The sequence below is a fragment of the Trichoderma atroviride genome, chromosome 2 (assembly GCF_020647795.1).
Source record: "Trichoderma atroviride chromosome 2, complete sequence".
NCBI lineage: Eukaryota > Fungi > Ascomycota > Sordariomycetes > Hypocreales > Hypocreaceae > Trichoderma > Trichoderma atroviride.
Genome location: NC_089401.1, coordinates 2636542 through 2658232, shown reverse-complemented (window position 1 = coordinate 2658232; position 21691 = coordinate 2636542). Strand labels below are relative to the sequence as shown.

The window sequence follows — 21691 nt, the reverse complement described above, 5'->3', positions numbered from 1 at the left end:
TATCACTTGACGCCGTCCTTATCTGACGTCGTGTGTTCATCTGCCACTTCCACGGCTTTCCAGGTGCCATCAACATTTATTTGAATCTTCTTGACCTTGCTCATACGCTCCTCTAAAAGCCTGTCCCTTATGTGAACGAAATAGTCGTCTACTTGGAGGTTGCTAGGCCGAGCATCTTGGCCACATATAGGGCAGCCCCAAGTATCGACCATTGTTGGCTCGCCCGCCTCCGATGAAGGTTTGCATGGGCGTGAATTCAGCCAGTTTTCCAAGTCGATACACTCAAGATGCCGACAATTGCGGCCTCGAACCGGAACATCAAATAGTTTGGAACTAAAAGAGTCTGCAACTGAAACCGTCAACGTGTCGCTCTGTATAATGATTTCATCTATATCCAGCTGCAGTCGCCTCTTAATCTCGGCCTTTGTCTGATCGACGCTGATATGAGGCGCAGAAGTCACCAAAGCGCGGGTAGAGTCATGATCTAGAGTGACAATGAGCTCTACAGCCATAAAATAGGCAACATTTTCTTTAATATTCTGAGGGAAACTCGGCACATGCACTTTTATTGTATTCACCCCTTTAACCAAAGAATCGGTAAGCTCTATGGGCAGATCCTTATGAAAATGCTGCCTGAAAAGAGGAGAGATGATTTCGCCATTGAACGATATAGTAATGTGTGACGGCCAGTGGGTACGGCTTATAGCCCATTTTGCAGTGTCAAAAGCTGTTTCTCCATCATTGCTCAGCTTACCGCGTCCGCACATGCGGAGACGGTATCGTTGAGAATGGTTGAAGTGTCGGCTCACAGGCATATCCATCGGTAACTCACCCGCAGGCAACTCAGATGGCTGGCTGGTAATAGGGCGTCTACTCAGGTCTTGTTGGTCGATAAAGAACTCCAATTCACTGATTCCCATATGTATCTTCACCTCTGTTGGTTCCACCAGGAATCTGGAGAGGAATTGGTAGTAACGGTTCTTCCCTGGGCTTGGGCCGGGGCTGGAGGAAACCCTTCGAGGGCTACGCAAATGAGTCAAATGGAGGCCCGTTTGCATGGATGTCCAATTATGCGGACTAGTGGGATATTCCGTGGGAGGAGTTCGGTGAACCGTAAAGTGTCGGCGAAATGGATTGGGTGTAGGAGTACGAGACGCCTGGGGCGCTGAGTTTTGAAGGATGGGCTGCTGTTGCGACTGTATCTGCTGAGATTGGGATGCTGGCAATATTTGCACCGGAGACTGATGTATACCGAGAGCCTGGGAAGCCAGGACAGCCTGAGGTCTCTGAGCCGTCAAGTGGACAATGGCAGCCCGAGGTTCTTGAGGCGTCTGGGGGATCGTATTAGGTTGGGATCTCCGATCTACCTGAGGACCTGATGACATCTGAACGTCTCGAGAATCATTGGAGCTTTGAGGCGTCTGAAAAGCGGGAGAAGGAGCTTGCAGAGCTTGCGCTGGCTGCAGATTCTGCCGACATGGCTGCGGAGATGGAGGGGTCAAATCGTTGGGCTGCGATACTAGGGGGGTGCATATTTTCCTGCTGTTGATTTCTTTCCATTTGGAATGGGGGAGTCTGCGGAGTTGTTTGCGATCGGAGTAAAGTCGGGTTTGCAGAACGCTGGAGATGCGGTGATGGATTTCGAGCATCATCCGGCTGCATTCGCCATGGCCCCGGCTGTTGCTGCGGCATCGCTGGCTGTGGCTCAGCACAAAGAGGCAGATCTGCCGGAGGAAGCAGAGTCTGATCCCCCTGAGCAGGCTGTGTCGGTGACTTTGGACCTAACGCTGGGTACTGCAAACCGGATGACGAAGGTTGGTTTGGGGAACTTGGTCCGGGCAAACTGGGCTGACCTGAAGCTGATTCAGGAGTAGATTGAAGCGCATAGATTTGCTGAGGGATTTGCTGTTGAGGAGAGACTTGCTGTTGAGGAGAGACTTGCTGTTGAGGAGAGACTTGCTGTTGAGGAGGGATTTGCTGATGAGGAGAGACTTGCTGATGATGATGGACCTGCTGATGATGAAGGGCTTGCTGATGAGGAAGAGCTTGCTGATGAGGAGAGACTTGCTGTTGAGGAGAGACTTGCTGTTGAGAAGATACCTGCTGATGAGGAGGAATTTGCTGATAATGAAGGGCTTGCTGATGATGAAGGGCTTGCTGATGATGAAGGGCTTGCTGATGATGAAGGGCTTGCTGATGATGAAGGGCTTGCTGATGATGAAGGGCTTGCTGATTATGAAGAGTTTGTTGATGAGGAAGAGCTTGCTGATGAGGAGTTTGCTGATGAGGAGCTTGCTGCTGGAGATGGGCTTGCTGATGGGCAAGGTGCTGAGGGACCTGTTGAAAGTTTTGCTGCGAAGTGACTGGAAAGTTTGTCTGAGAATTGGGCGCTTGAGTGTGTAGCGCTTGAGCTCGAGGATGCGTTTGAAGCGTAGGTTGAGCTTGGCCACGTGCTTGAACTTGGAACTGAGGTTGGGGTTGAGGCTGAGGCTGAGGCTGAGGCTGAGGCGGAGGCCGAAGCTGAGGTAGGAATGGGGAACCCTGTGATGGAACGAAAGAATGCTGCTGCTGCTGCTGCTGCTGCTGTGGGGGTGGTGGTGGTATGCCAGTAGTGCTATTTACGCTGTTGTGGTAGTAGTTGGTTGGAGGGTGTGCTGCAAATTCCTGGTTCAGGTGGTCAGCTGGCCGTGCGACTGTGGCCGGTCAGTCTTGCGAGCGTCTCTGCACAGCATCAAAAGGCAGTGACTCACCTTGCATGACAGCATGCATCTGCTGTTGAATACGTCCAATAGTCTGTTGGTAGCTCAGTACCATCGATTGGCGAGCCTTGGCCACGTCCGCAGCCGGCTCATTCAGCTCTGCATACAGGCGTTCTAGCTTCTGGTCCATGTTGAAAAGAAGGGTGGCCTCGTTTGTGAATTGGTTATCTGGCACTCCAATGATTCTGCGGCTGTGGACGAACAGCTTGTTGGCCAAGGTCAACGACGGGCATTTAAGCTGCTCGCGGATTTGGCATTCCATCAGAGGCATCATTCGGATCTGAGCGGCCTTGATCATCTCTGGCCACTTGACAGAAAACGCAAGGACAAAGTCTTGGATCTGGATCTGCACCTGAGGGGCACAGTAAGCGTTCCCGTCCAACTCGGGGAATCCTGAAAACCACTGCCGATGAGGAGGCGAAATCCGCTCTTCGTCTTTAAACATCACTCTCATCTGGGCAAAGGCCCTATCAATGTCGCGGGTAGAAAGGCGGAAATGGCCATGTACGGTCGAATTGTCTATCAACCAGCAACTGTAGTACCGATGAAGCATAAGAAAAAACAAGTCTGCATTCACACAGGCCCCGTATAGCGTGCTGTATCGCGCCTTCTCTTCAGGGGCCATGGGCTCGTTTCCCGAAGCTCGCTCCCTCACTACCCCGGCAGCATGGAGCATGACATGTTGTAAAGGTATCCGACATGCACTGGGCTGCTGCGGTTGGTGTGGTTGGTGTGGCTGTTGTGCCTGGATCTGCTGGGCGACATGGCCAGTTTGCCCACCCAAAGGCTGCCCCGGAAAGTCCTCAGGAGCGGCATGAATGGCTACCGCCGTTTCCTCGACAGTAGCAGTTGATCTGGCGTCTACTCTGCCTTGAGAGTGCTCGCTTGCGGATGTTGGACTTGTTTCGTTTGTAGGAGGCGGAGAAGGCAGTTCAGCTACTGCACTGAGGGCATCCGTGTTAGTATCGCTGAGCATAGATGGATGGATGTAACTTCTGAAGGGGCTCGAGAAACCCGAGGCACTTCAGAAGACTAAAGAGGGGCGAGATACTAGGAGCAAGTAGGAAGAAGCGGTTCGTGGAAGGAAATTGGAAGACCAACTATTGCTGAGGGCCGGCATATGGAGCGGCGGCAGTATATGAGGCCGGCCATACATATGGGTTTATCACATGTATGTGCGAGTCTGGGGTCGGTGCGGGATCAAAGACCGGCGGGACATGCGGCCAGGGCGTATTTTGAGTGTTGTTTGCATCGTCTGTTGGCTGTGGATTCTGTGGATTCTGCGGGTTCTGGTCGTCACGCTTGCGCTTCTTTGTACGAGGCTGCCCACCGCTGCGAGGAATGCCTCTGGGCATCGTTGCTGGTCTGTTGGCGGGAAGGATCTGTTAGTGTACCGGGACTTGGACGGGTAGATGTGCATATGGAGCCGTGCTACTGACCAGGCAAACGTCAATGCTATTGATTGATCCTTGTAATGACTCGGGCAAATGCTTGGGTAGGTAGCTGGAAGTCGAGAATCTTGTAGTAGCAGTATCTCAATGCGGGAGGCTTGATGCTAAACGAAAGAGAAATGGATAGGTTGAAAAATAGGAAATGTGTGATGAGGAAGGAAGCGAGAGAGGATGCAAACAACAGAAGGAGAACGATACGCATGTGCGCCTATTTATATGTATACCAAGTACCTACCTGCCTGCCTTCCAATAAACCGTCTGGTAGGATATCCTACAGGTACCTACATGCATGTTTTACTCTGCCTTGTAGCCATCATCATTCACGGGCAGAGAGCTAGCAAGACTGGCAATGGAGCCTCGACGCAATGCAGTCCTGTGAGAGATGGCATCGCAGCCAATACCCGCCTGTTGACCGAGACAAGAGCTGAGAGTAGACGCAAGATTGCGGGGATGTCAGTCCATGTACTGTTTGTCACACTCATCTCGTTTCTTTTTCCCATGCAGCCAGCGTCGGTGAGGTAACACAAACATGCGGGACTATGCTCCCGAGGACCAGGTGCATGCATCCAGCGCCATGGCTCGTTGAGCGGTGAGAGCAGGCTTTGAACCAAGTTGCGAGCAATCATAGGTACAGCCTGCATGGAAGGATTCCCGGCTGCTGCTGTTTGTATGCATGAGTGTTTGGGCATGTATTAGTTCCAAAGCGTGACTCTCACAACCGTCTAGAGTACTCTGTATGCTATGCTATCCGCACGTGCGTATCAACAAGCTGGACTGTCTACGATATAAACTATCTGCCTATACATTTGGATAGATCGGGTTACCATGCTGCAATGAGAAACATCTATGCACCGGCGGCATTAAACGCAGCCTGGGAAGCTCCTCCTCGACACTGAGACCCCGGCCATGTACTGGGCAGCAGCACAGACGGTCATCTGCATGTCGTAACCGCTGGGTGCCTGCTGATAGTAGCTGTAGATGAGCCAATACAGGGCGAGAGAGAAAGGGAAGTAAAAAGAGACATTGGCAACCTACTAGGTAGTGCCTTTGAAAGGGAGAGCCCTGTCTGTCTTTTCTTATTCCATCCCCTTTGTCGCAGTATTATTAGGTCAATATTTGTTTGCTTGCTCTTGGAGCCGCTAGTGATCCTGCTGCAAAAAGCAAACATGAACAAGCAAATGTGAACACTCTGGTCGCCAGGGTGCGTGTACTGCGTGTGTCCATGTATGTACTGTATGTCGCTCCACCTGCGCCGCATGCGCTTCGGAAGCTTTCTCGAGAGTACATGTGCAGTCCTTGGCCAGTAGCCACGCAAAGGCGAAAAGCACACGGCGAGCTGGGTCCAAACAAGCAATCCAGCCTGGGCCAAAGCGGACTGGAGGGTCCATCGCCGCATCCATGCTAACCGTTGCACCTAATGGCAGCAGAAACGAGCGTTGAACGCAGCTGTAGTGGGCAGGGCCAGAGCCTTGCGAAATATGGGCGGCACCAAGACGGGGCCATTAATGGACTGCATGCAGCTACCGCCACTAGTACCTGTGCTTGCAAGCCACACACGCTGCCCCGTATGGAGCTCGAGTCGCAGTAGCTCTACGACTCTGGCCAGCCCCCTGCAACAGCTCTGACGTGACGCCTGATGGTTGGACTCGGGGCATGCAGGGAGGCTGTCGATGGAAAGGAATTGCTTGCGAGGCACATGAAAGCAAAAGAAGGCCGGTGCGGCGAAGAGCAGAGGAGAGAATCTCAAAAAAGTGTGCTGTGCAGCAGGTGCTTGCCTCTGTACAGATTCACGGATGGGTACCTGGGTAGAAATGCAGGCAATCGGTGCCCTGATATAGTGATGTTGGCCATCTGAATTTTTTTAAATACTGCGTTGGACATACGAAATACGGCATTACTCGCATTAGTCCCTCCATCGGCCTGTTTCCCGCCTCCTCTTGAGCTCCCATTGTATCAGGTCGCAAGTAGGGAGTATGCAGTACCTACAAGCGAGCGGCACGTTCTGGGCCTCGTGCTCGTGTTAGGCACCCAGTGGAGCCCAACAGTGCCAATGTCTCCCCGGGTCCATTCCTGCAGCGCTGCACTCGCTCAGCTGTTTAGGGCACTTTGCACTTCACATTCCAGGTACGAGGTACCAGCTAGCCGCCGACACTGACAAGGCGCTGGGCTGCCGGCTAGATCTCGCTCGCCCCTGCCATTGGCTGCCGCCCTCCCGCCTGCCAGCAGCCCGCCCAATCGCACCGCGGCACGCTAAAGGGCTCTTTCAACCATCCCGACTTCCACATCGCACAAGCCGTCCAATCATCCCCTGGTCCGACGAGCGCTTCATTCGACCGCACAGCCCTCTTGGCTTCTGCTTAGTCCTGGTTGCTCTGCTGGACTCGGCGCAGCGCCTCTCAGCACCGCACAGCATCGCATCGCATCGTATTGCAGCGCAGCGCAGCCACCGCGGGCCACCGGCGAGCCACGACCTTCCTCTGTGGCGCCCACGTCTCACCAGCTCCCAGCTCCCAGCTCCCAACTCCCCTGTCCCCAATCCCGAAGCCTTCGCCAGGCTCAAAGGGGCGTCGACAGCTGCAACGCCTCCACGCGGCCGCGCTGCCAGACCGTACGAGACGCCATCTGAGACGACAAGCAAAGCGCGGCGCAGCACCCGGCCAGAGACCGCAAACGCTCTGCTGCTGGCGCCGTCTCCTCTCTCTCGGTCCAACGCAGACTCGAAGCAGGGCCGTCGACAAACAATCTGATGGCCGCTATCGCCCATCGCCATTCATGAAGCAGCATCTTCACCACTAGCCCATCTTCGAGCAAATAGCATCCGCATCCGCACGCGGCATCGAGATCCGTCCCGCCCGCCCTCCCGCATCAACCATTCCGCATCTCGGAACCACTTTCGAGTTTTCACCTTTGCGGGCTACATTGTTCTTTGTTTGCTGCTGGTCTACGCCGCATCAGCCCCCGCCATCGAAACAATGGCTTCTCGAGCACCGGCCGACGGGTCACTCCGACCCGATGTGGGCGATGTTCTAATGGTGATTCGTACGTCTTCACTCCTCTTCCCAGCTTCTTTCAAAGGCCATTGCGCCAAGATTCTGACCATTCCCGCTCCGCTATGCAGACGACTTTCACGCCCGCAGCTCAGACGAACTGAGCCTCAAGAAGGGGGATCGAGTCGAGTTACTAGAACGAGACGATGAATTTGGCGACGGCTGGTTCCTCGGCCGCCACTTCGCCAACAGCAACACTGGTCTTTTTCCCGAAGGTTAGTAATTCTCCTTTTTGTCGAATCTCTCAACTGTTACGAGCTTCAACTGACTCTATCTCGGTAGTTTATACCCGACCAACCCCAAGAGCCGTTTCGAACCCAACATCAACTCCTGCTTTCATTGCTTCGCAGCCACTTTCTCCATTGGTGGAGGTCACACAAGAAACCGCTCTCCAGGGCATTGCGAATGCTCCTGCATCGGCCAGCACGTCTACTGTACCTTTAGCGTCGACCGAAACACCCTCTATCCTGTCGACCCCTTTGCCCAAAGCTGAATCAGCCCCTGCGTCTGGCTTGGGTGGCATAGGCTCCCCAGTATCCGCGCCGGGCAGAGGAGCCGCACTTTCGGGGCAAGATGAAGTTCTCAGCGAAACTCTCAACGTCATCGACGAGCACATCACTCGCTTGCAGTCGCCGCCTGGCACCGGTACTATCAATGCTGCTGCTACAGACTCTGGAAGCGAGTATAGTGTTGCTATTGACCACCGAATGTCGTATATCCAGGGTGAAGAGACGGACGAAGAAGAGGAAGCTGTACATAGTCGTGCCGAAGTTGTGGCTTGGTCACCGGATGACGTGGCCGAGTACCTCTTCACTGAGGGTGTTGAGAAGCACCACTGCGAAGTTTTCAGGGACCAAGAAATTTCTGGAGAAGTGCTACTGGGCATGGATCAGAGCTCCCTGTTCATCAAGGATTTTGATTTAGGCTCCGTGGGCCGGCGCCTCAAGACATGGCAGAAGATTAAGAATCTCCAGGATGAGGTTAGCGGCGAGGAACCAGATGCAAGGCGAGCCACACATACCCGCGGTAGCGATGGCGGATCCGAGGACGCGACGAAACGAACGAGAAGTCGAACCAGCACCCTGACAGGGAACTCTGCATCACGACCCACCTCTGTCCAGGCTAGACGCCTGTCCCTGGCTCAGTCATCTAACAAGGCTTCTCCAACTGCTCATATAACCCCAACAAACGGCACTCAGGAGAGCCCATCACGCACGCACTTCAAACGGCCGTCGGCGGCATCCATCCGAGACCTGAACCAGTCACGACGACATTCGGCATCGACAAACGCGAACCTATCTGCTGGTGATGGCGTGCATAAGAAACAACCTTCCTTTGATCGAAACTGGACCCTTGGCGGCGCTGTCTCGCAGACCTCTCAAAGGCCGCTTTCCTCAACGGGACTGCAAGAAATGCTGGGCACATCTGAGCCGGATCTCCAGGACTCAGCCGTTGAGCTAGACCGAGGCTACTTTTCTGGCACTGAGGTATTTGGAAAGAAGCGCAATGTTTTGCGGAAACGTGGCAGCGCTAACCATGGGCGACAACAGAGTTACGCAGACGAGCAGAGGGTGCGCAGCGCCACGGCGCTCTCCCGGCACTCAAGATACGGTAGCGTCGATTCTTTCCGGGATGGGGCGCCAAACGCTGCTCAGAAATACTACGGCATCTCGCCAACTCCCCACAAACGAACTGCTTCAGCAAACACGACGGATTCTGCTCGGCCGCCACCTCCAGCTAAAGACAGCCCAGCTCCCGCCGTTACCAAGCTGGATACCGCCATGGGTTCAGCTCAAGCAGAAGCATCGCCAGTCTCCGGCAGGCCCCAAGGCCTCAGCACCGATTGGCTCACATCAATGGCCAAACCAGTCGGCAAAGCTGCTCGACCGGCTATGCGAGCCATCTCAGATAAGCTCACTTTTGATAGATCCAAGGGATCAACTGATCTATCAGCCAACGATCCGTCTTCCATGCCTTCTCCCGTAAGAACAGGGTCTAGTACCCCCTCAGCTGGACAAAGCCTTGATCTCGACTCTCACGATGCGCTCAAAAGCCCCGTCACAGCGACGGCCCCTTCCAGCAAGACCAGGGGAAAGAAGGGCAAAAAGGACACAAGTGCTTATACACAAGGCTTGTTAAAGATACCCCCCCCAGGTCGCCATGAAGGATGCAGATTACTACGGCTGGATGAAAAAGAAGAGCTCAAACCTAATGACCACATGGAAGCCCCGATTCTTTGTTCTCAAGGGACGACGGCTGGCATATTACTACTCTGAAGACGACGACCAAGAAAAGGGCCTCATCGACATCTCATTCCACCGCGTTCTTCCTGCCGATAACGAAAGATTGACTGGATTGCACGCTACTCTGACCGGTGCAGCCGGTGGGGGGAGCATGCCAGGTAGCCACAGCATACCGCCTGCAAGCGACGATGGAGCCATGGAGAAGGGCGACGACAGCATGTTCATCTTCAAGCTGGTGCCACCTCGAGCGGGCCTATCCAAGGGCGTCAGCTTTACAAAGCCGACAGTCCACTACTTTGCGGTGCCTAATCTAAAGCAAGGCCGTTTGTGGATGGCTGCCTTGATGAAGTCGACAATTGAACGAGATGACACACAAGCAGTCACGACAACGTACCAACAAAAGACAATATCCCTGGCCAAAGCGAAGCAAATGCGCCACCGTCCTCCTGCGCTCATGAATGCCGAGGAATCTGCCGCAGCCAGAGCAGCCGAGGAGGCAAATGGCGGCATGGCGGGCATGGCAGCCCTTCAGATCGACGGTGCTCGATTAAATGTTAATTTTGGTGACAAGGATAGTTCGCCGTTGAGCGCATAGAGCGCGCTGCGATGGAGGAAGACTTGTTGAATGGCGGGAATGAATCACATGTGTCACGAGAGGCTATGCTGAGAGAAGTAATTTGACATATAAGAAGAATTGGCCTCATGGCCAAATGAGAAAGACTTTGAGAGACTCAATCGATGATGAAGACTATGCAGCACGAAACCCTTGCTTTTCCCTTTCCCTTATATAATAGCATGTCTTTGTCTCTTCTTTGTCCACCTTTGGCCCGCATGGACCATTTGTTGGAAGGACGACTAGGCTATGTGTTTGCTAGCTACGGCTTGCTTTTTCTTTTTCCCTTTTCTCTCTTTCTTTTTTTTTTCCTTGCGCCAATTAATCACCAAGGGGAAGCGTGTCATATTTTCTTCGATTGCTTTTCCTTTTTTTCTACAGGCTCTTCAAAGTGGCTATTTGTTTCGGCGTTGTCATGGATCAAACATAATCTAATGGGCTGTTTCTTAAAAAAGAAAAGCAAGAAAAGAAAGAAGATGCCAAAAAAATTGACATTGATGATTTTTTTTGCGGAATTAGGAGGCTAGATAAAGTGCCAACACATATATATCTATATATTATCTTTTTCCTAATTCAAATTTCTCATCTACGTTTTTTTCCTTTCTTTTCCTATTCTCTCGTTTCTTTTCTCCTTGGTTCTGTTTTAAAGAAAAGAAGTGAGATTGACATGGGCTGTATATAGAGGAAAGGGGGGGAGAAGGAGTACTTTGAGAGGAAGCGTTTTCTCTTCAATTCATTTATAGATGAGATGCCATGTTGATGAGGTGTAGATGGGAACTTGCTCAACAACAGAAAGAGAAGGACCTTTGATAATAGATAGAAATCACCTTCACACAGCGGGGAGATGGAAATGTCTTTACAAACTATCAAATATTATATTCGTTCCCTGAATGGCAGAGATGGGAAACAGAGACGCTATCATAAAGCAACAAAAAACTTGTGTTCCCCTGTCCGTCTTTTTTATCTAGTGGTCAGCAACGCCTCCAACAGTTCCTTTTTGCGTCCTAGTCCCACTACTATCCATACGACAGACAGTGCAGTCATTGTAAAAATTGTCAAGTCATGTTCATTCGTCAAAATAACATATAGGTCCTCTAGTATTATTATAATCATCACTGTTCACTCCTCCCAGATTTCCCAATGCTCTTATGAGTCGCCTTGTAGCTTCTGATTCATGCCCTGTAGAAGCTGGCGGATTGACTTCATAAGGTGCTGCTCTACACCCTCAAAGTTGCTGGCTGGCTCGCCCTCTGCAGCCTTGGGCATTATACTTGCATCTGCAAGGCCAATAACACGATCAATAGCCGATAGAGTTACAGCTTCAGCCTTGGCTGCGCCCAGGCCCGCCTTGATCGCATTGACAGAGGCGTCCTTGAGGCCATTCAAAGCCGCTAGCACCTTGGGCTCGAAAACAGGTGGTGTGTCTGTTGGTAGCGGAGTAGAGCCGCTAGGGGTAGGGCTTTTGCCTTTGGTGAAGCCATCAATGACTTGACGAATACCCTTGATGCAGATTGTTTCCATCTTATCATTTTCAGTGGCTTCCTTCTTGAGCCCGATGCACCGGTTCAGAGCTGACATGACGATAGCCTCGGCTTTGGGGTTGCCAGCCTTCTTGAGATTTTCTACCAGGCCATTCTTGAGGCCCACAACCGCAGTGAGAAGTCGAGGTTCGATAATGGGCCTAGCAGGCGTTGCTGACGGCCGAGCTGTGGTTGGGTGGCCGGTTCCAGCTTGGGTGGCCGCCTGATGCGATGTCGACGCAATGACTGGCTTCGACTCTGCGGAGGCGGCCGAAATAGGTCGCTGGCCAGGCACAGCAGCAGATGGTACACTGGCACCGGCATCCTCGGCCTTTACAGGTGGGGTTGTCAAGGGAGGCGGCCGTGAGGCATAAGGCGAGCTGTAGGCTCCTGGCTGAGCCACGCCAAGCTGAGGGCGAGCTGGGGCTGCAGGAGGGCCGTATCCTGACAGCTGAATAGGGGCCGGAGGTGGCGCACCTACGATTTGTTGGACCGGTTGGACCGGTTGCACTGGTACCGGCTGTGCAGGCTGGACAGGTTGGTGTATAGGAGGTGATTGAGAGGCACCGTACTGCACAGGGCGCGCCGCATGAGCCGGTTGTCCAGCATATGCAGGCGCTTGGTATCCAGGAGCAGGTGTCTGGCTAGGAGGGTAACCATGATGCGCGCCGGGAGCCATATGCTGTGCAGCATATGGGTAAGAGTAGTGCCCATATGCCTGTGCAGCCACCAATCCTCGGTCAGGAGAGGCTGCCTTTCGCTTCTTGCCAGCATCCAACTCCACGCCAGGCACTCGGGACCACAGATTTGTCGTCTCATCTTTCTTAAACGCTTCGTTCCCAATCAGATTATGGCGAACGCTACTTTCCCATCCCTTGGTCTCGGTGTGGAAATAGAACCACGGGTATCTTTGGCAAATCCTCTTGTAAATTTGCTTCAATGTGAGACCGTCAGGACCTGCTGCCGTCAATGTTTCGTCAATAAGAACTCCGTAGTTCTTGTTTGGCTTCTGAAGTTGCTCTTCTGTATAATCCTCAATCTTGAGCTCCAGAGGAGGTGACTTGGGCCGTGACTTCTTCTCCTTCTTCTCTCTCGCTCGTCGCTCCGCATCAGAGCCTTCGACACCATCTTCATTCTTGGGTTTCCGCGGCTTATACTTGCGCTTCTCTGGGCGGTCAGTTCCGTCTTCGGGTAGTGGGTGTTTCCTAGGCCGGCCGACCTTGCGCTTGAGGGGCGGTTCAACTGGTGGCGCTTGAGGTAATGTCTTCTTGGCCATCTCTTGCTGCTGCTTCTTAAGCAAGCGTTGTTCCCTCTTTGACATGATACCGTTCTTGGGAGGCCTACCAGGGCCTCGCTTTCTAGCCATCTGTGGCATTGAAGGGTCATTGTGAGCGTCTCCTTCATCTTTGATTTCAGAATCTCCTTCGATGGATGCTTCGAGCGCATCCAAATCTCCATCTTCTCCGTCTTCTCCGTCTCCGTCTGCGTCTCCGTCTGCGTCTGCATCTGCGTCTCCTTCGCCCTCGCCCTCTCCTTCTCCTTCTTCTTCAGCTACCTCCTCTTCATCCCCTTCTTCCTCATCATCTTCGCCAAAATCGGACAGTTCGACCGGGCTGACTTCCACATCTGATAGCTCATCGCTTGTATCTTGGATCTGGCCATTACCGTGAGACTGTTCAAAGTCGAAGCTCATGCTCTTTCCACCATGGGAATGCCGTTTCTTAGCAGCGTCTTCTTCTTGATACTCTTCTGCGCCCGTTCGCCCCTTTTCGACTCCATTAATAATAAATCTGAAGTCAATGTCCTTGATCTGTAATCGGTCGCCACACCTCAGCACAACCTTTTCGCTCTTGTAATGCACATCTTCGCAGAAAAAGCCATTCTTGTGCAAAGGAATGGCCTCGAATACACCCTCGGCTTGATTATACGCAATCTTGAGATGTTCCCGGGAAATGGCCTTGGTCTTGCTTGCGATATTCGGACCAGGGGAGTGAATACCAATGAAGGGAACGTGCCAAGGAGATGGCCTCAACGAGGTTAGGTCGACAGCAGCTGCCCCAGGGGTATGAGAGACGTATTGGCGATTTGATATAACGTTATCTTGGGAATTTTCAACTTCTTCATGGGACGATCCTGTAGTACTGGTCTTGCGCCGTTTTGTCGGACGTCCGTTTTCTTCGCTATCTGATTCGGGACCCAGCATGCCGCCCTCCTCGCTGACATATGATTTACTAAACTTGTGGCGGTCCTGGACAATGGGAGATGGCGGCGGAAGCCCTTTGCTGGCATTCTCCTCAGTTCGCCGTTTATAATCATCAGCACGTTTTTCGTCACGCCTGGCTTGTTCCAGAGCTCGCTGATCTCGACCAATAATGACGGCGTAGGTGGTCATCTGGAAGACACTGTCGGCAAACTCAACACGAGCAAACGACTCGAGGCCCATGTCTGTGCCAGGCCCGGGCTGTCGCAGGTTGTTGTTATTGGCCGAACCCATGCCAAAATACCCGTCTCCCATTATGTTAGGTAGAGTCACTTGTGATGGGGTTACAGTTGGTGGTGGTGACATGGCGGGCGGTGCCGCAGACATGGAAGCCAGAGCCATCATCATGTACGCATGTCGATGGTCTATGGGGGCCTGTGGTGCGTAGGGCGTTGAGGGTTGGAACTGCTCGGTTGAAGACATCTGAGGGGCCGGCATGGCAGATGCATGTGATAGGGTCTCGGCCACAGCAGCAGCAGTCGTCGCATTGACATCAGGAGCATCCATCATCGTAACATCCTCCGTCTTAATATCTCCAGATGCAGGCTTGTCTCTTGATTCGCCAGATTCGCCAGAGGCGTTTGCTGTTGATGAAGCGGGCAGATGTTGGGTTGTATTGTCGGTCTCGGCACTTGCGTCAGGTTTGGAAGGTGGCTGTGAAGTTGAAAACTGGGTGGTGGTGGGATTTGCGGAAGATGAGCCTGCCGAAGCCTCTGTAGCGGCTGGAGGAGCAGAGGTGGTCGCGGCCGTTTGCTGTTGCGCCGGAGCGGAATTTGATGAAGGCGATGATGTTGTTGGAGGAGGAGCAGCCTCGGCAGCAACAGCCGCAACTGGAACGGGGACGTCACCGCCCTTGGAGTTGGGCTGCGCATCGGACAATGTTTTCTGTTCCACCACCGTCGCAGGTACTTCTACCTGTAAAGTCCCAGGCTCTTGCGCCGGCTCTTGCGCGGCTTCGGTCTCCATCGAGACGGCGGCAGCTTCTGGCCTGTCGGGCGGCGCTGCTTCCTGCTGCGCCGCGGCTGTCACTGCCAGAGGGGCCATGGCAGCTGCAGGGGCTGTCACTGCCAGAGGGGCCATGGCAGCTGCAGGGGCTGTGGCGACCGCAGCCGGGGCGTTTGCTTGAGCTTCGACTTCGGGATGGGCATCGTGGTTCTGGTGGTTGTGGTGGTTGTGGTCGCGGAGGCCGTCGTGCCCGGCGCTGGACGAAGTCATCGCTGCTCGCTCGCTCGCTCGTGCAGCGTCCAGCTCGTTCGCCGCGGAATCGCTTCGTGGTGAATCTCCCTTCCACGGCTGCCGTCTGACCGTGTTTGCTTTTGTTTGGCGCTGGTCGAGCAGCAGCAGCAGCAGCAGCAGCCTCGGGCGAAACGAGAAATTGCGATCCCGATTCCCTTTGCAGCCTCTTCGCTCTTGCCTTGAACTTTCTGGCGCGATTGCCGGAGGGTCACAGGCGCGATCCGGCGCTGTGATTGGCCAGCCTGGCGGCAGTTTGGAGCCTCCTCACCTGGTCCGGGTCGCTCTAGCCGCTAGCAGCAATCGGCGGAAAAAAAAAGATGCTGGAGCCCAGCAGGCCTTGGGCATCTGCAGGAAAGAGGCGTTTGCTGGCTCTCCCCCGCGTTCGCCTCTTGCCAGCGTTGCTCTTGCCGCCTTTTGTTTTGTTTGTGTTTGTTTTGTTTGTTTTGGCTTCCGTTTGGGCAGTGATTGATGGCTCATGCAGGTTGACGATGGGGGATTGCTTTGTATTGTCATTGATGCTTTGATTGGCGTTCAATGTCAAAGCTGGCGACTGATGAGCGGTTTTTTTTTAATCGTGCCGTTGCTTTGCGTAGCATTCTGCATGCCGCCTCATGAGTACCTTTCGCGAGTACCCTGTGATGGATTTCGACTTTTGCCAAAAGCGACCAGCTTTTCTCTTCTTGTCTTTAATAGCTGTTCAGCACCGATAATAAGTAATGCTGGACTTCCCCCAGTCTTCCATGCATACCGCACTGGCAGTCACAGTCGATCTCATGCGCGTGCGTCGAGTGCAAATCCGCGTTATGCACATCATACGACCAATGCCGGCGGATTGAAGCGTTAGGATGGCTCCATGGCGTCCAAATGATCGCTCGGCTTGGCTTAAATAAGGCCAAAGTACTTGCAGCTCAAGTACATGGCTAAGCCTCTTTCGCCGATCACTCCGCCTTGGTTCTACTGCCTGTACCTGCCTTGGCCGTACCTCTCGCCTTGGGGATTGAAAGTCTCAATTCGCCTCGATTACAACAGATTGACTAATATTGCTGCCGCTTTGTCTTTTCCAACTGAATCCACTTTCTGTCGTCCCTCTCACGACACTCTAATATACCCTCTGTTGAACAGCTCAAAGCCATGCCTCAAAGCCATGTCTCACTCGATTGCCGCTAGTGTTCCCATAGCCTGTGCGCGGCTACCGACTGTAACAACAGTGGGAGGACCACAACCACTCAAGAGTTCGTATCACGACATTGTTCAAAGAATGCTGTTCACTTCTGAACGGCGAGCGGCGCAGAGACAGGGGGCCGGGAATGTTGCAAGTGTGTTTAATTGGCTGCCAATAGCACAATGGACTGTCTCAGAACAACAAGCAAAGGATTGAGGCTGCGCTTCGTTTGTATTCGAGGGTAGGCAAATCATAAATGTCAAGGCTAACCGCTTCGATGCCTACCATCCTCTCTTTTCTCTCCCTCTCCATTTTTTTTTTCTCTGGCGCGGTATCAGCCGTTTCTTTTCAGAATTTTTATATACACATTTTTAATCTAGATACGCGAGACGCCAAGATGCCAAGGTTTGAAATCGAGGTACACCTCCAGCGCTCCAACCCCCGGAGCCCCAGCTCTCAGAACTCTTACTCTCAGAGCTCTTACTCTCAGAGCTCCAATCCTCAGAGCTCCGACTCTCAGAGCCTCGACTCTCAGAGCCCCGACTCTCAAAAGGCCGGCTCTGAACACTCGCGCTATGTCCAAATGCTCCTCCATCAAGATGAAATTCCCCTGCTACACAACATTCTCGCCGCTGTACTCGTCTGGCTTCTGCTGGCGGGCTTCCTCGTCTTCCCCGGAACGTTTACCAGCCTGCAAAAGTCCGTCGAAGGCCATGACTCCAACACACTAGGCGACCAAGCTGCCAAGCTCATCGTAAGGAGCATCAAAAACATCCCACTGCTGTACATGGCCGCGATAATGTGCGGCATATCCGTTTTTGGCATGCTGTATCTCGCCTTCAGACACGCTAGAAACTACGTCTGGCTCGTGAACAAGCTGTTTAAGCCGGGCATGACCAACTCTCTGGCCGGCTTGGTGTCGACTCTCATCGGCGTGTACTCTCAGCAACACGGCACATGGAGCATCACCGCCAAAATCACCGCCATGGTTGAGGGAGCCTCGCTTTTCGTATGTCTGAGCCTTGTTCTCTTATACCGGCTGGCGTTCTTGAAACAAATCAAAGCCAGGCATGGAGAGCATTATGGTGGTTGCCCTGGCCAGCAGCGGTACTCAAAGCAACTGTTCCCTCAGAGAGCATAGTGAAACCTGAAACGAAACTGAGAGCTGGATGTAATGATACCACAAGCTTACTTCGCTGGCGAAGACGTAAGACTGAATGAGCTTTCTTTTCTTTTCTTTTTTTTTTTTTTAGGGTGGATTGGGACAGGATAGACACTATGTATTAATCGCTTCGTACATTAATTAGATCAATCTGCTTGCTGCACTCCCTCAATACCTACACAATTCTCATCGTAGTAAAGGCGCTCGTTCGCTCGAGATGATGGAGTGACTGTTCTTCCAGCCCATGAATCGTTCCGAGAGCCTATACGAGAAATGGCAAAGCATGCCAGCCAGGAAGCCAACTGCGTCATTCTTAAAGGCCAAGATACCAGCCGTCGTCACCAGCATAATGGTCCATCGTTCTAGACGTTCCTCATCCGATAGCTGTCGATGTAATCTCGGGCTGACAAGGCCGCCCTGCCGAGCAGATTCGTGCCACAAATCAGGGGCGCCTTGGTTCAGCGTGTGCCCAACCTTTGCCAGCTCCAAGCCGGCCGCCACGACCATGACGCCGAGAAGGCCATGTGGGATCTCCGTCAGTAGATTGACGAGCGTCTGGCCAAATAATAGTCCCAAGGCGACTTTGAAAAGACCCAAGATGATTACGCTGGCGCCGCTGCGCGCTCCGAAGCGATATTGAGCTGCCAGGCCTCCGGCGCCGTGGCACACGGGCATGGCTCCAAACCAGGTTCCCGAGAGGTTCATGAGCGCCACGCTGAAACCTATAGACGTGACGGACGGAGAGGGTATATCCGGCAGCAAGTCGCTGGCCAGCGCACTCACCGCGATGATGGAATTCAGCGTCGTCAGGGGAAGCTGCCCAACCGCCATCCACAGAGCCGGGGCGTCCCCCGCGCCAATCCACGACGGAAGCACAAAGCGCGGCCGCCACACCTGGAACCAAGGCAAGCTGCTCTGGTCGTCGGAAGCCAGCACCTGGACGAGGGCCAGCACGAGGGCCAGCAGGAAGAAGCCCAGCGCATAGGGGAACCGCGGCTTGTCCTGCGTGAAGATGAGGACGAGAAAGGCCGCCAGGGCCCAGAGGCGGTTGTCCAGCGCGGGATGCAGCCAGTGAAGCGGCTGCAGGAGGGACGAGCCCGCGCCGATGATGAGGGAGAGGCCTGCGCCGAGCTGGATGCCTTTGACGACGGGGATGGGCACAAAGGCCACGGCGGCGCGGAGGAGGCCCGTGATGCTCATGAGAAAGACTGCTGCGCCAACCCATTGGCCCGCGGCGACGACGACGCCCATGGAGGGGTCTTCGCGCGCGGAGATGGCGGCGGCGGCGATGGCCTAGGTTTGCCGCATGTTAGCAATGAGGCTTTTCAACAGACAAAGGACTGAAGGACGCTTCTTCATCCCAACGAGGTAATAAAGAAGCAAGCAGCAAAGGGATATGCCGAGGTCTGTCTCTAGCTCCAGGGGCAAACAAGATACAAAAAAACAAAGAAACGGTTATATGCTCCACTCATGTACACATATACAAAGGGAAGCGGCATCATGATGCCAACATACCTTCATGGGCTGCACCGGCAAGGGTATGCCAAAGACAAGGCCGGTGAGCACATTGAAGACGCCGGAAAAGACAAGCGTCGAGCCCAGGTCGATGTACCCCTTGGCGGCGAGAGCGATCATCAGGGGAAGCAGCGTGCCCAGGTCGCCCAGAGAGCCGGATATCTCGGCCAGGGGCGCATCTCGAAAGGTGCTGAGGTTGTGGGCGTTGCGGCGCCGCAGTCGGGCCAGCCAGGCGGTTGCCATGTTTATTTGCCTCTTATTGTTTTTTGCTTTACGACTCGTATGATGGGTAGGTTAGGTGGTCGATAGAGCGTAAGATAATACGTAGGTAGATAAGGGTGATGATGAAATATGTATGAGGTGTTATAGAATCATAGGTAAAAAGGGGGAGAGAGTGAGTCTCAAGACACCAACATGCTTGAGACTATCTTCTTCTTCCTTCTCTCTCCTACTTCCACTTCTTCAATGTGGCATATGAATGGTAGCTTGGTGTTTTTTTTTTCTTTTACAAAGGAAGCTTGAGCACTTACTCAAACCTTCAAACCTTAGGCGCGGGCCGCCATGGTGGACTCACGTGGGATGGATTACGTCGGCGGATTCAAACAGCTGGTCTCACGTGGTGCCATCTCCAAGACATGAGCGATACTATCGACACTATCTCCGCGGTTTTTATTGGAGAAGCCGGTCTCCCTTTCTCGAGGGGTGGGTGTGACACGGGAAAGGAATAAAAGATGGAGGAAATGATCACATTCTACTGGTGCTGAAATGCCCCCAAAAGAGTGCTTGGCCAGCTGGGCGATCATGAGCTCGTCAGCTCCTCCAGGCAGAATGTCTCGCCCGCAACGCCTCTTCCCGCAGCGCGCCCTAGCGTCGGGTAGAGGAGCTGAGATGACGTACGGGCCGGTTGCCCAGTTGCTTTATCCGGAGAGCTGCCAAATATCACCGCTTGGTGAAGTCCGAGAAAATCGCATCTTGTCTTTGCCACAGCAGCCTCGCGGAAAAAAAAAAAGTCTGTTATGCTTTTCTTGCCTTTGCCGTGCATGTAGCTACGCTTCAGCTCGATCAAGCGTGTTTCGCCAAGCACGTTGTCGGCAGGGCCGTCGACGAGGATGTCGTGTCACGTGACTCGTAAGACGGACCGGTCGGTTCAAAGGCAGAGACTGCGCTCACAGCGATCGGAGTACGAGGGCATGATTCGATCCGCGCGTATCTCGGTGATGCTGCCGGTGCAGCAGTATCGCGAAATGGGCGAAAAATGAGCGCCCTGGTCATCAGGTCTCCGTACCGGTCCCAAGCGACGCTTTCTCTGCAGGAACAGGCGCCCGTCTCAAACAGGAGAGATACGCAAGGAAGGGGGTAAAGAAAGATAACTACTGGTCAGCTTATGTATTCGTAGTGCCGTTCCATCAAATACCCAAATGCAGGTCCCCAAAAAAGAATTGGAAGCGTCCTCTTTTTCACTATCAACGGAGTTCCACCGAGGTAGTTGGCACGAAAATCGCTCTGGGCCGCTCCGATTATTATTAAACATCGGCCCCGTACTTTTAGGCAGGAGAGCTCATTACCGGAGGAACCGCCTGTACCGGATTTGGCGCGTGCCGTGGAAACGCAGCATCTGGACTGGAGGAGACTGGAGACTGGAGACTGGAGATACGGCAGCGTGCTAGGCCCAGCAGTGAATGGCACCAAGGACTTAGCACCAGGTGCTAGTGGCGGTGCGCGTACGGAGTACCTGCAGCAGTTTTCTCCGATGCGCGGAAATCGATATCCGGTGTTCTCCACGATGGGGCCCGCCGCGGTGAGTGAAGAGGAATAGGACAGCAGTCTAGAAGTCGCAGAGGGCGAAAAAAGGGCTGACCGCCTGGGGGGGACTGCGGTGCTTTTTGCTCTTATCCTGGACATGATTATGCCGTGTTCTTTGTTTGGTAGCACTCGCTTCTGCTGTAGAAGCTGGTTTATCCTCTGCAGTCCCATCATTGATCTGATAAAGGACTTACATGCATCGTAGTACGAAAGACTTGTAGAGTATACATACGTACCTCTTGTAAGTGCAAGGCAGAAAGAGGCGCACGGAAGAGTCAGTGCATGCTCGACATTGACGCTCAGAATTTATGTTTAATGAAGCGCCCCAATGCAGATGGAGACCGGACGATGCGCTAGTGGCATGGCGATGGCTACTTTTTCGCATACCAGCAGTTGCCGCTAGCACAGGCGGTATCTACAAGTACAACGGCTGTTCGCACAGGAATGAACTCGACTCTCCTGTAGAACTGGGTGCCAAGGCCGGGGTACCAGAAGCAGGATGAGGTCATTGGCCGACCGCCGCCAACGACCCCCGTTTTCAACGCGATAAAGGCGACGCCAAAAACAATCTAGAAGCACACGACTGGATTCCAATCAGCGCGTATACTGTAGCTGATCACTGGTAGGGGGGGTGGGATCCTCGCTGGAGCAAGGCCAACAACGGCTGACGGAGCTAGGCTGCACCTTTTCCTCTTCTTTTGCGCGTAGCTGAAGGGCCCCATCTTTGCGGTGCCCTGAGTCGAGCAGAGCCCAGGGAAGAAAAATGCACAGAATAGGAAGGGCGGCCAACGTCCGAGATTTTGCCGGATCCACCGAGCAGCGAGCTTTGTCCGGAGTCCACGGAGCGGCTTTTATTTTGCAGCCCAAGCCGCCAGCATGTCGGGCTTGCCGGGTAGCGAATTTAGGTGTGGAGTTTGTTC

At 53.5% G+C, this 21691-nt stretch overlaps 8 protein-coding genes across 8 annotated transcripts; 3 read left to right on the top strand and 5 right to left on the bottom strand.

Moving 5' to 3' along the window:
• Positions 1-2: 2 nt before the first annotated feature.
• TrAtP1_003673 (uncharacterized protein) lies at positions 3-1652 on the bottom strand (the record flags this gene model as incomplete). Its single annotated transcript, XM_066111983.1, has 1 exon — positions 3-1652. One exon carries the CDS (start codon positions 1650-1652, stop codon positions 3-5), a length of 1650 nt encoding a protein of 549 aa, XP_065968065.1.
• A 129-nt stretch (positions 1653-1781) lies between these two features.
• On the bottom strand, positions 1782-4347 carry TrAtP1_003672 (uncharacterized protein; the record flags this gene model as incomplete). Its single annotated transcript, XM_066111982.1, has 4 exons — positions 4199-4347; positions 3861-4124; positions 2751-3703; positions 1782-2614 (listed from the first exon to the last, which is right to left on the bottom strand). Exons 2-4 carry the CDS (start codon positions 4112-4114, stop codon positions 1782-1784), a joined length of 2040 nt encoding a protein of 679 aa, XP_065968064.1. The 5' UTR covers positions 4115-4124; positions 4199-4347.
• Positions 4348-4355: 8 nt separating this feature from the next.
• On the bottom strand, positions 4356-4920 carry TrAtP1_013334 (uncharacterized protein). The gene has a single exon (XM_066115873.1). It carries the CDS (start codon positions 4897-4899, stop codon positions 4531-4533), a length of 369 nt encoding a protein of 122 aa, XP_065968063.1. The 5' UTR covers positions 4900-4920; the 3' UTR covers positions 4356-4530.
• Positions 4921-7182: 2262 nt separating this feature from the next.
• On the top strand, positions 7183-9533 carry TrAtP1_003671 (uncharacterized protein; the record flags this gene model as incomplete). The annotated part of the gene is made up of 4 exons (XM_066111981.1): positions 7183-7249; positions 7329-7472; positions 7540-8744; positions 8808-9533. 4 exons carry the CDS (start codon positions 7183-7185, stop codon positions 9531-9533), a joined length of 2142 nt encoding a protein of 713 aa, XP_065968062.1.
• A 163-nt stretch (positions 9534-9696) lies between these two features.
• TrAtP1_003670 (uncharacterized protein) lies at positions 9697-10095 on the top strand (the record flags this gene model as incomplete). The annotated part of the gene is made up of 1 exon (XM_066111980.1): positions 9697-10095. The coding sequence occupies one exon, from the start codon at positions 9697-9699 to the stop codon at positions 10093-10095; it is 399 nt and encodes a 132-aa protein (XP_065968061.1).
• Positions 10096-11259: 1164 nt separating this feature from the next.
• On the bottom strand, positions 11260-15108 carry TrAtP1_003669 (uncharacterized protein; the record flags this gene model as incomplete). Its single annotated transcript, XM_066111979.1, has 1 exon — positions 11260-15108. The coding sequence occupies one exon, from the start codon at positions 15106-15108 to the stop codon at positions 11260-11262; it is 3849 nt and encodes a 1282-aa protein (XP_065968060.1).
• Positions 15109-16688: 1580 nt separating this feature from the next.
• TrAtP1_003668 (uncharacterized protein) lies at positions 16689-17432 on the top strand (the record flags this gene model as incomplete). The annotated part of the gene is made up of 1 exon (XM_066111978.1): positions 16689-17432. The coding sequence occupies one exon, from the start codon at positions 16689-16691 to the stop codon at positions 17430-17432; it is 744 nt and encodes a 247-aa protein (XP_065968059.1).
• Positions 17433-17639: 207 nt separating this feature from the next.
• Positions 17640-19211, bottom strand: TrAtP1_003667 (uncharacterized protein; the record flags this gene model as incomplete). The annotated part of the gene is made up of 2 exons (XM_014088078.2): positions 17640-18746; positions 18969-19211. The coding sequence occupies 2 exons, from the start codon at positions 19209-19211 to the stop codon at positions 17640-17642; spliced, it is 1350 nt and encodes a 449-aa protein (XP_013943553.2).
• Positions 19212-21691: the final 2480 nt, after the last annotated feature.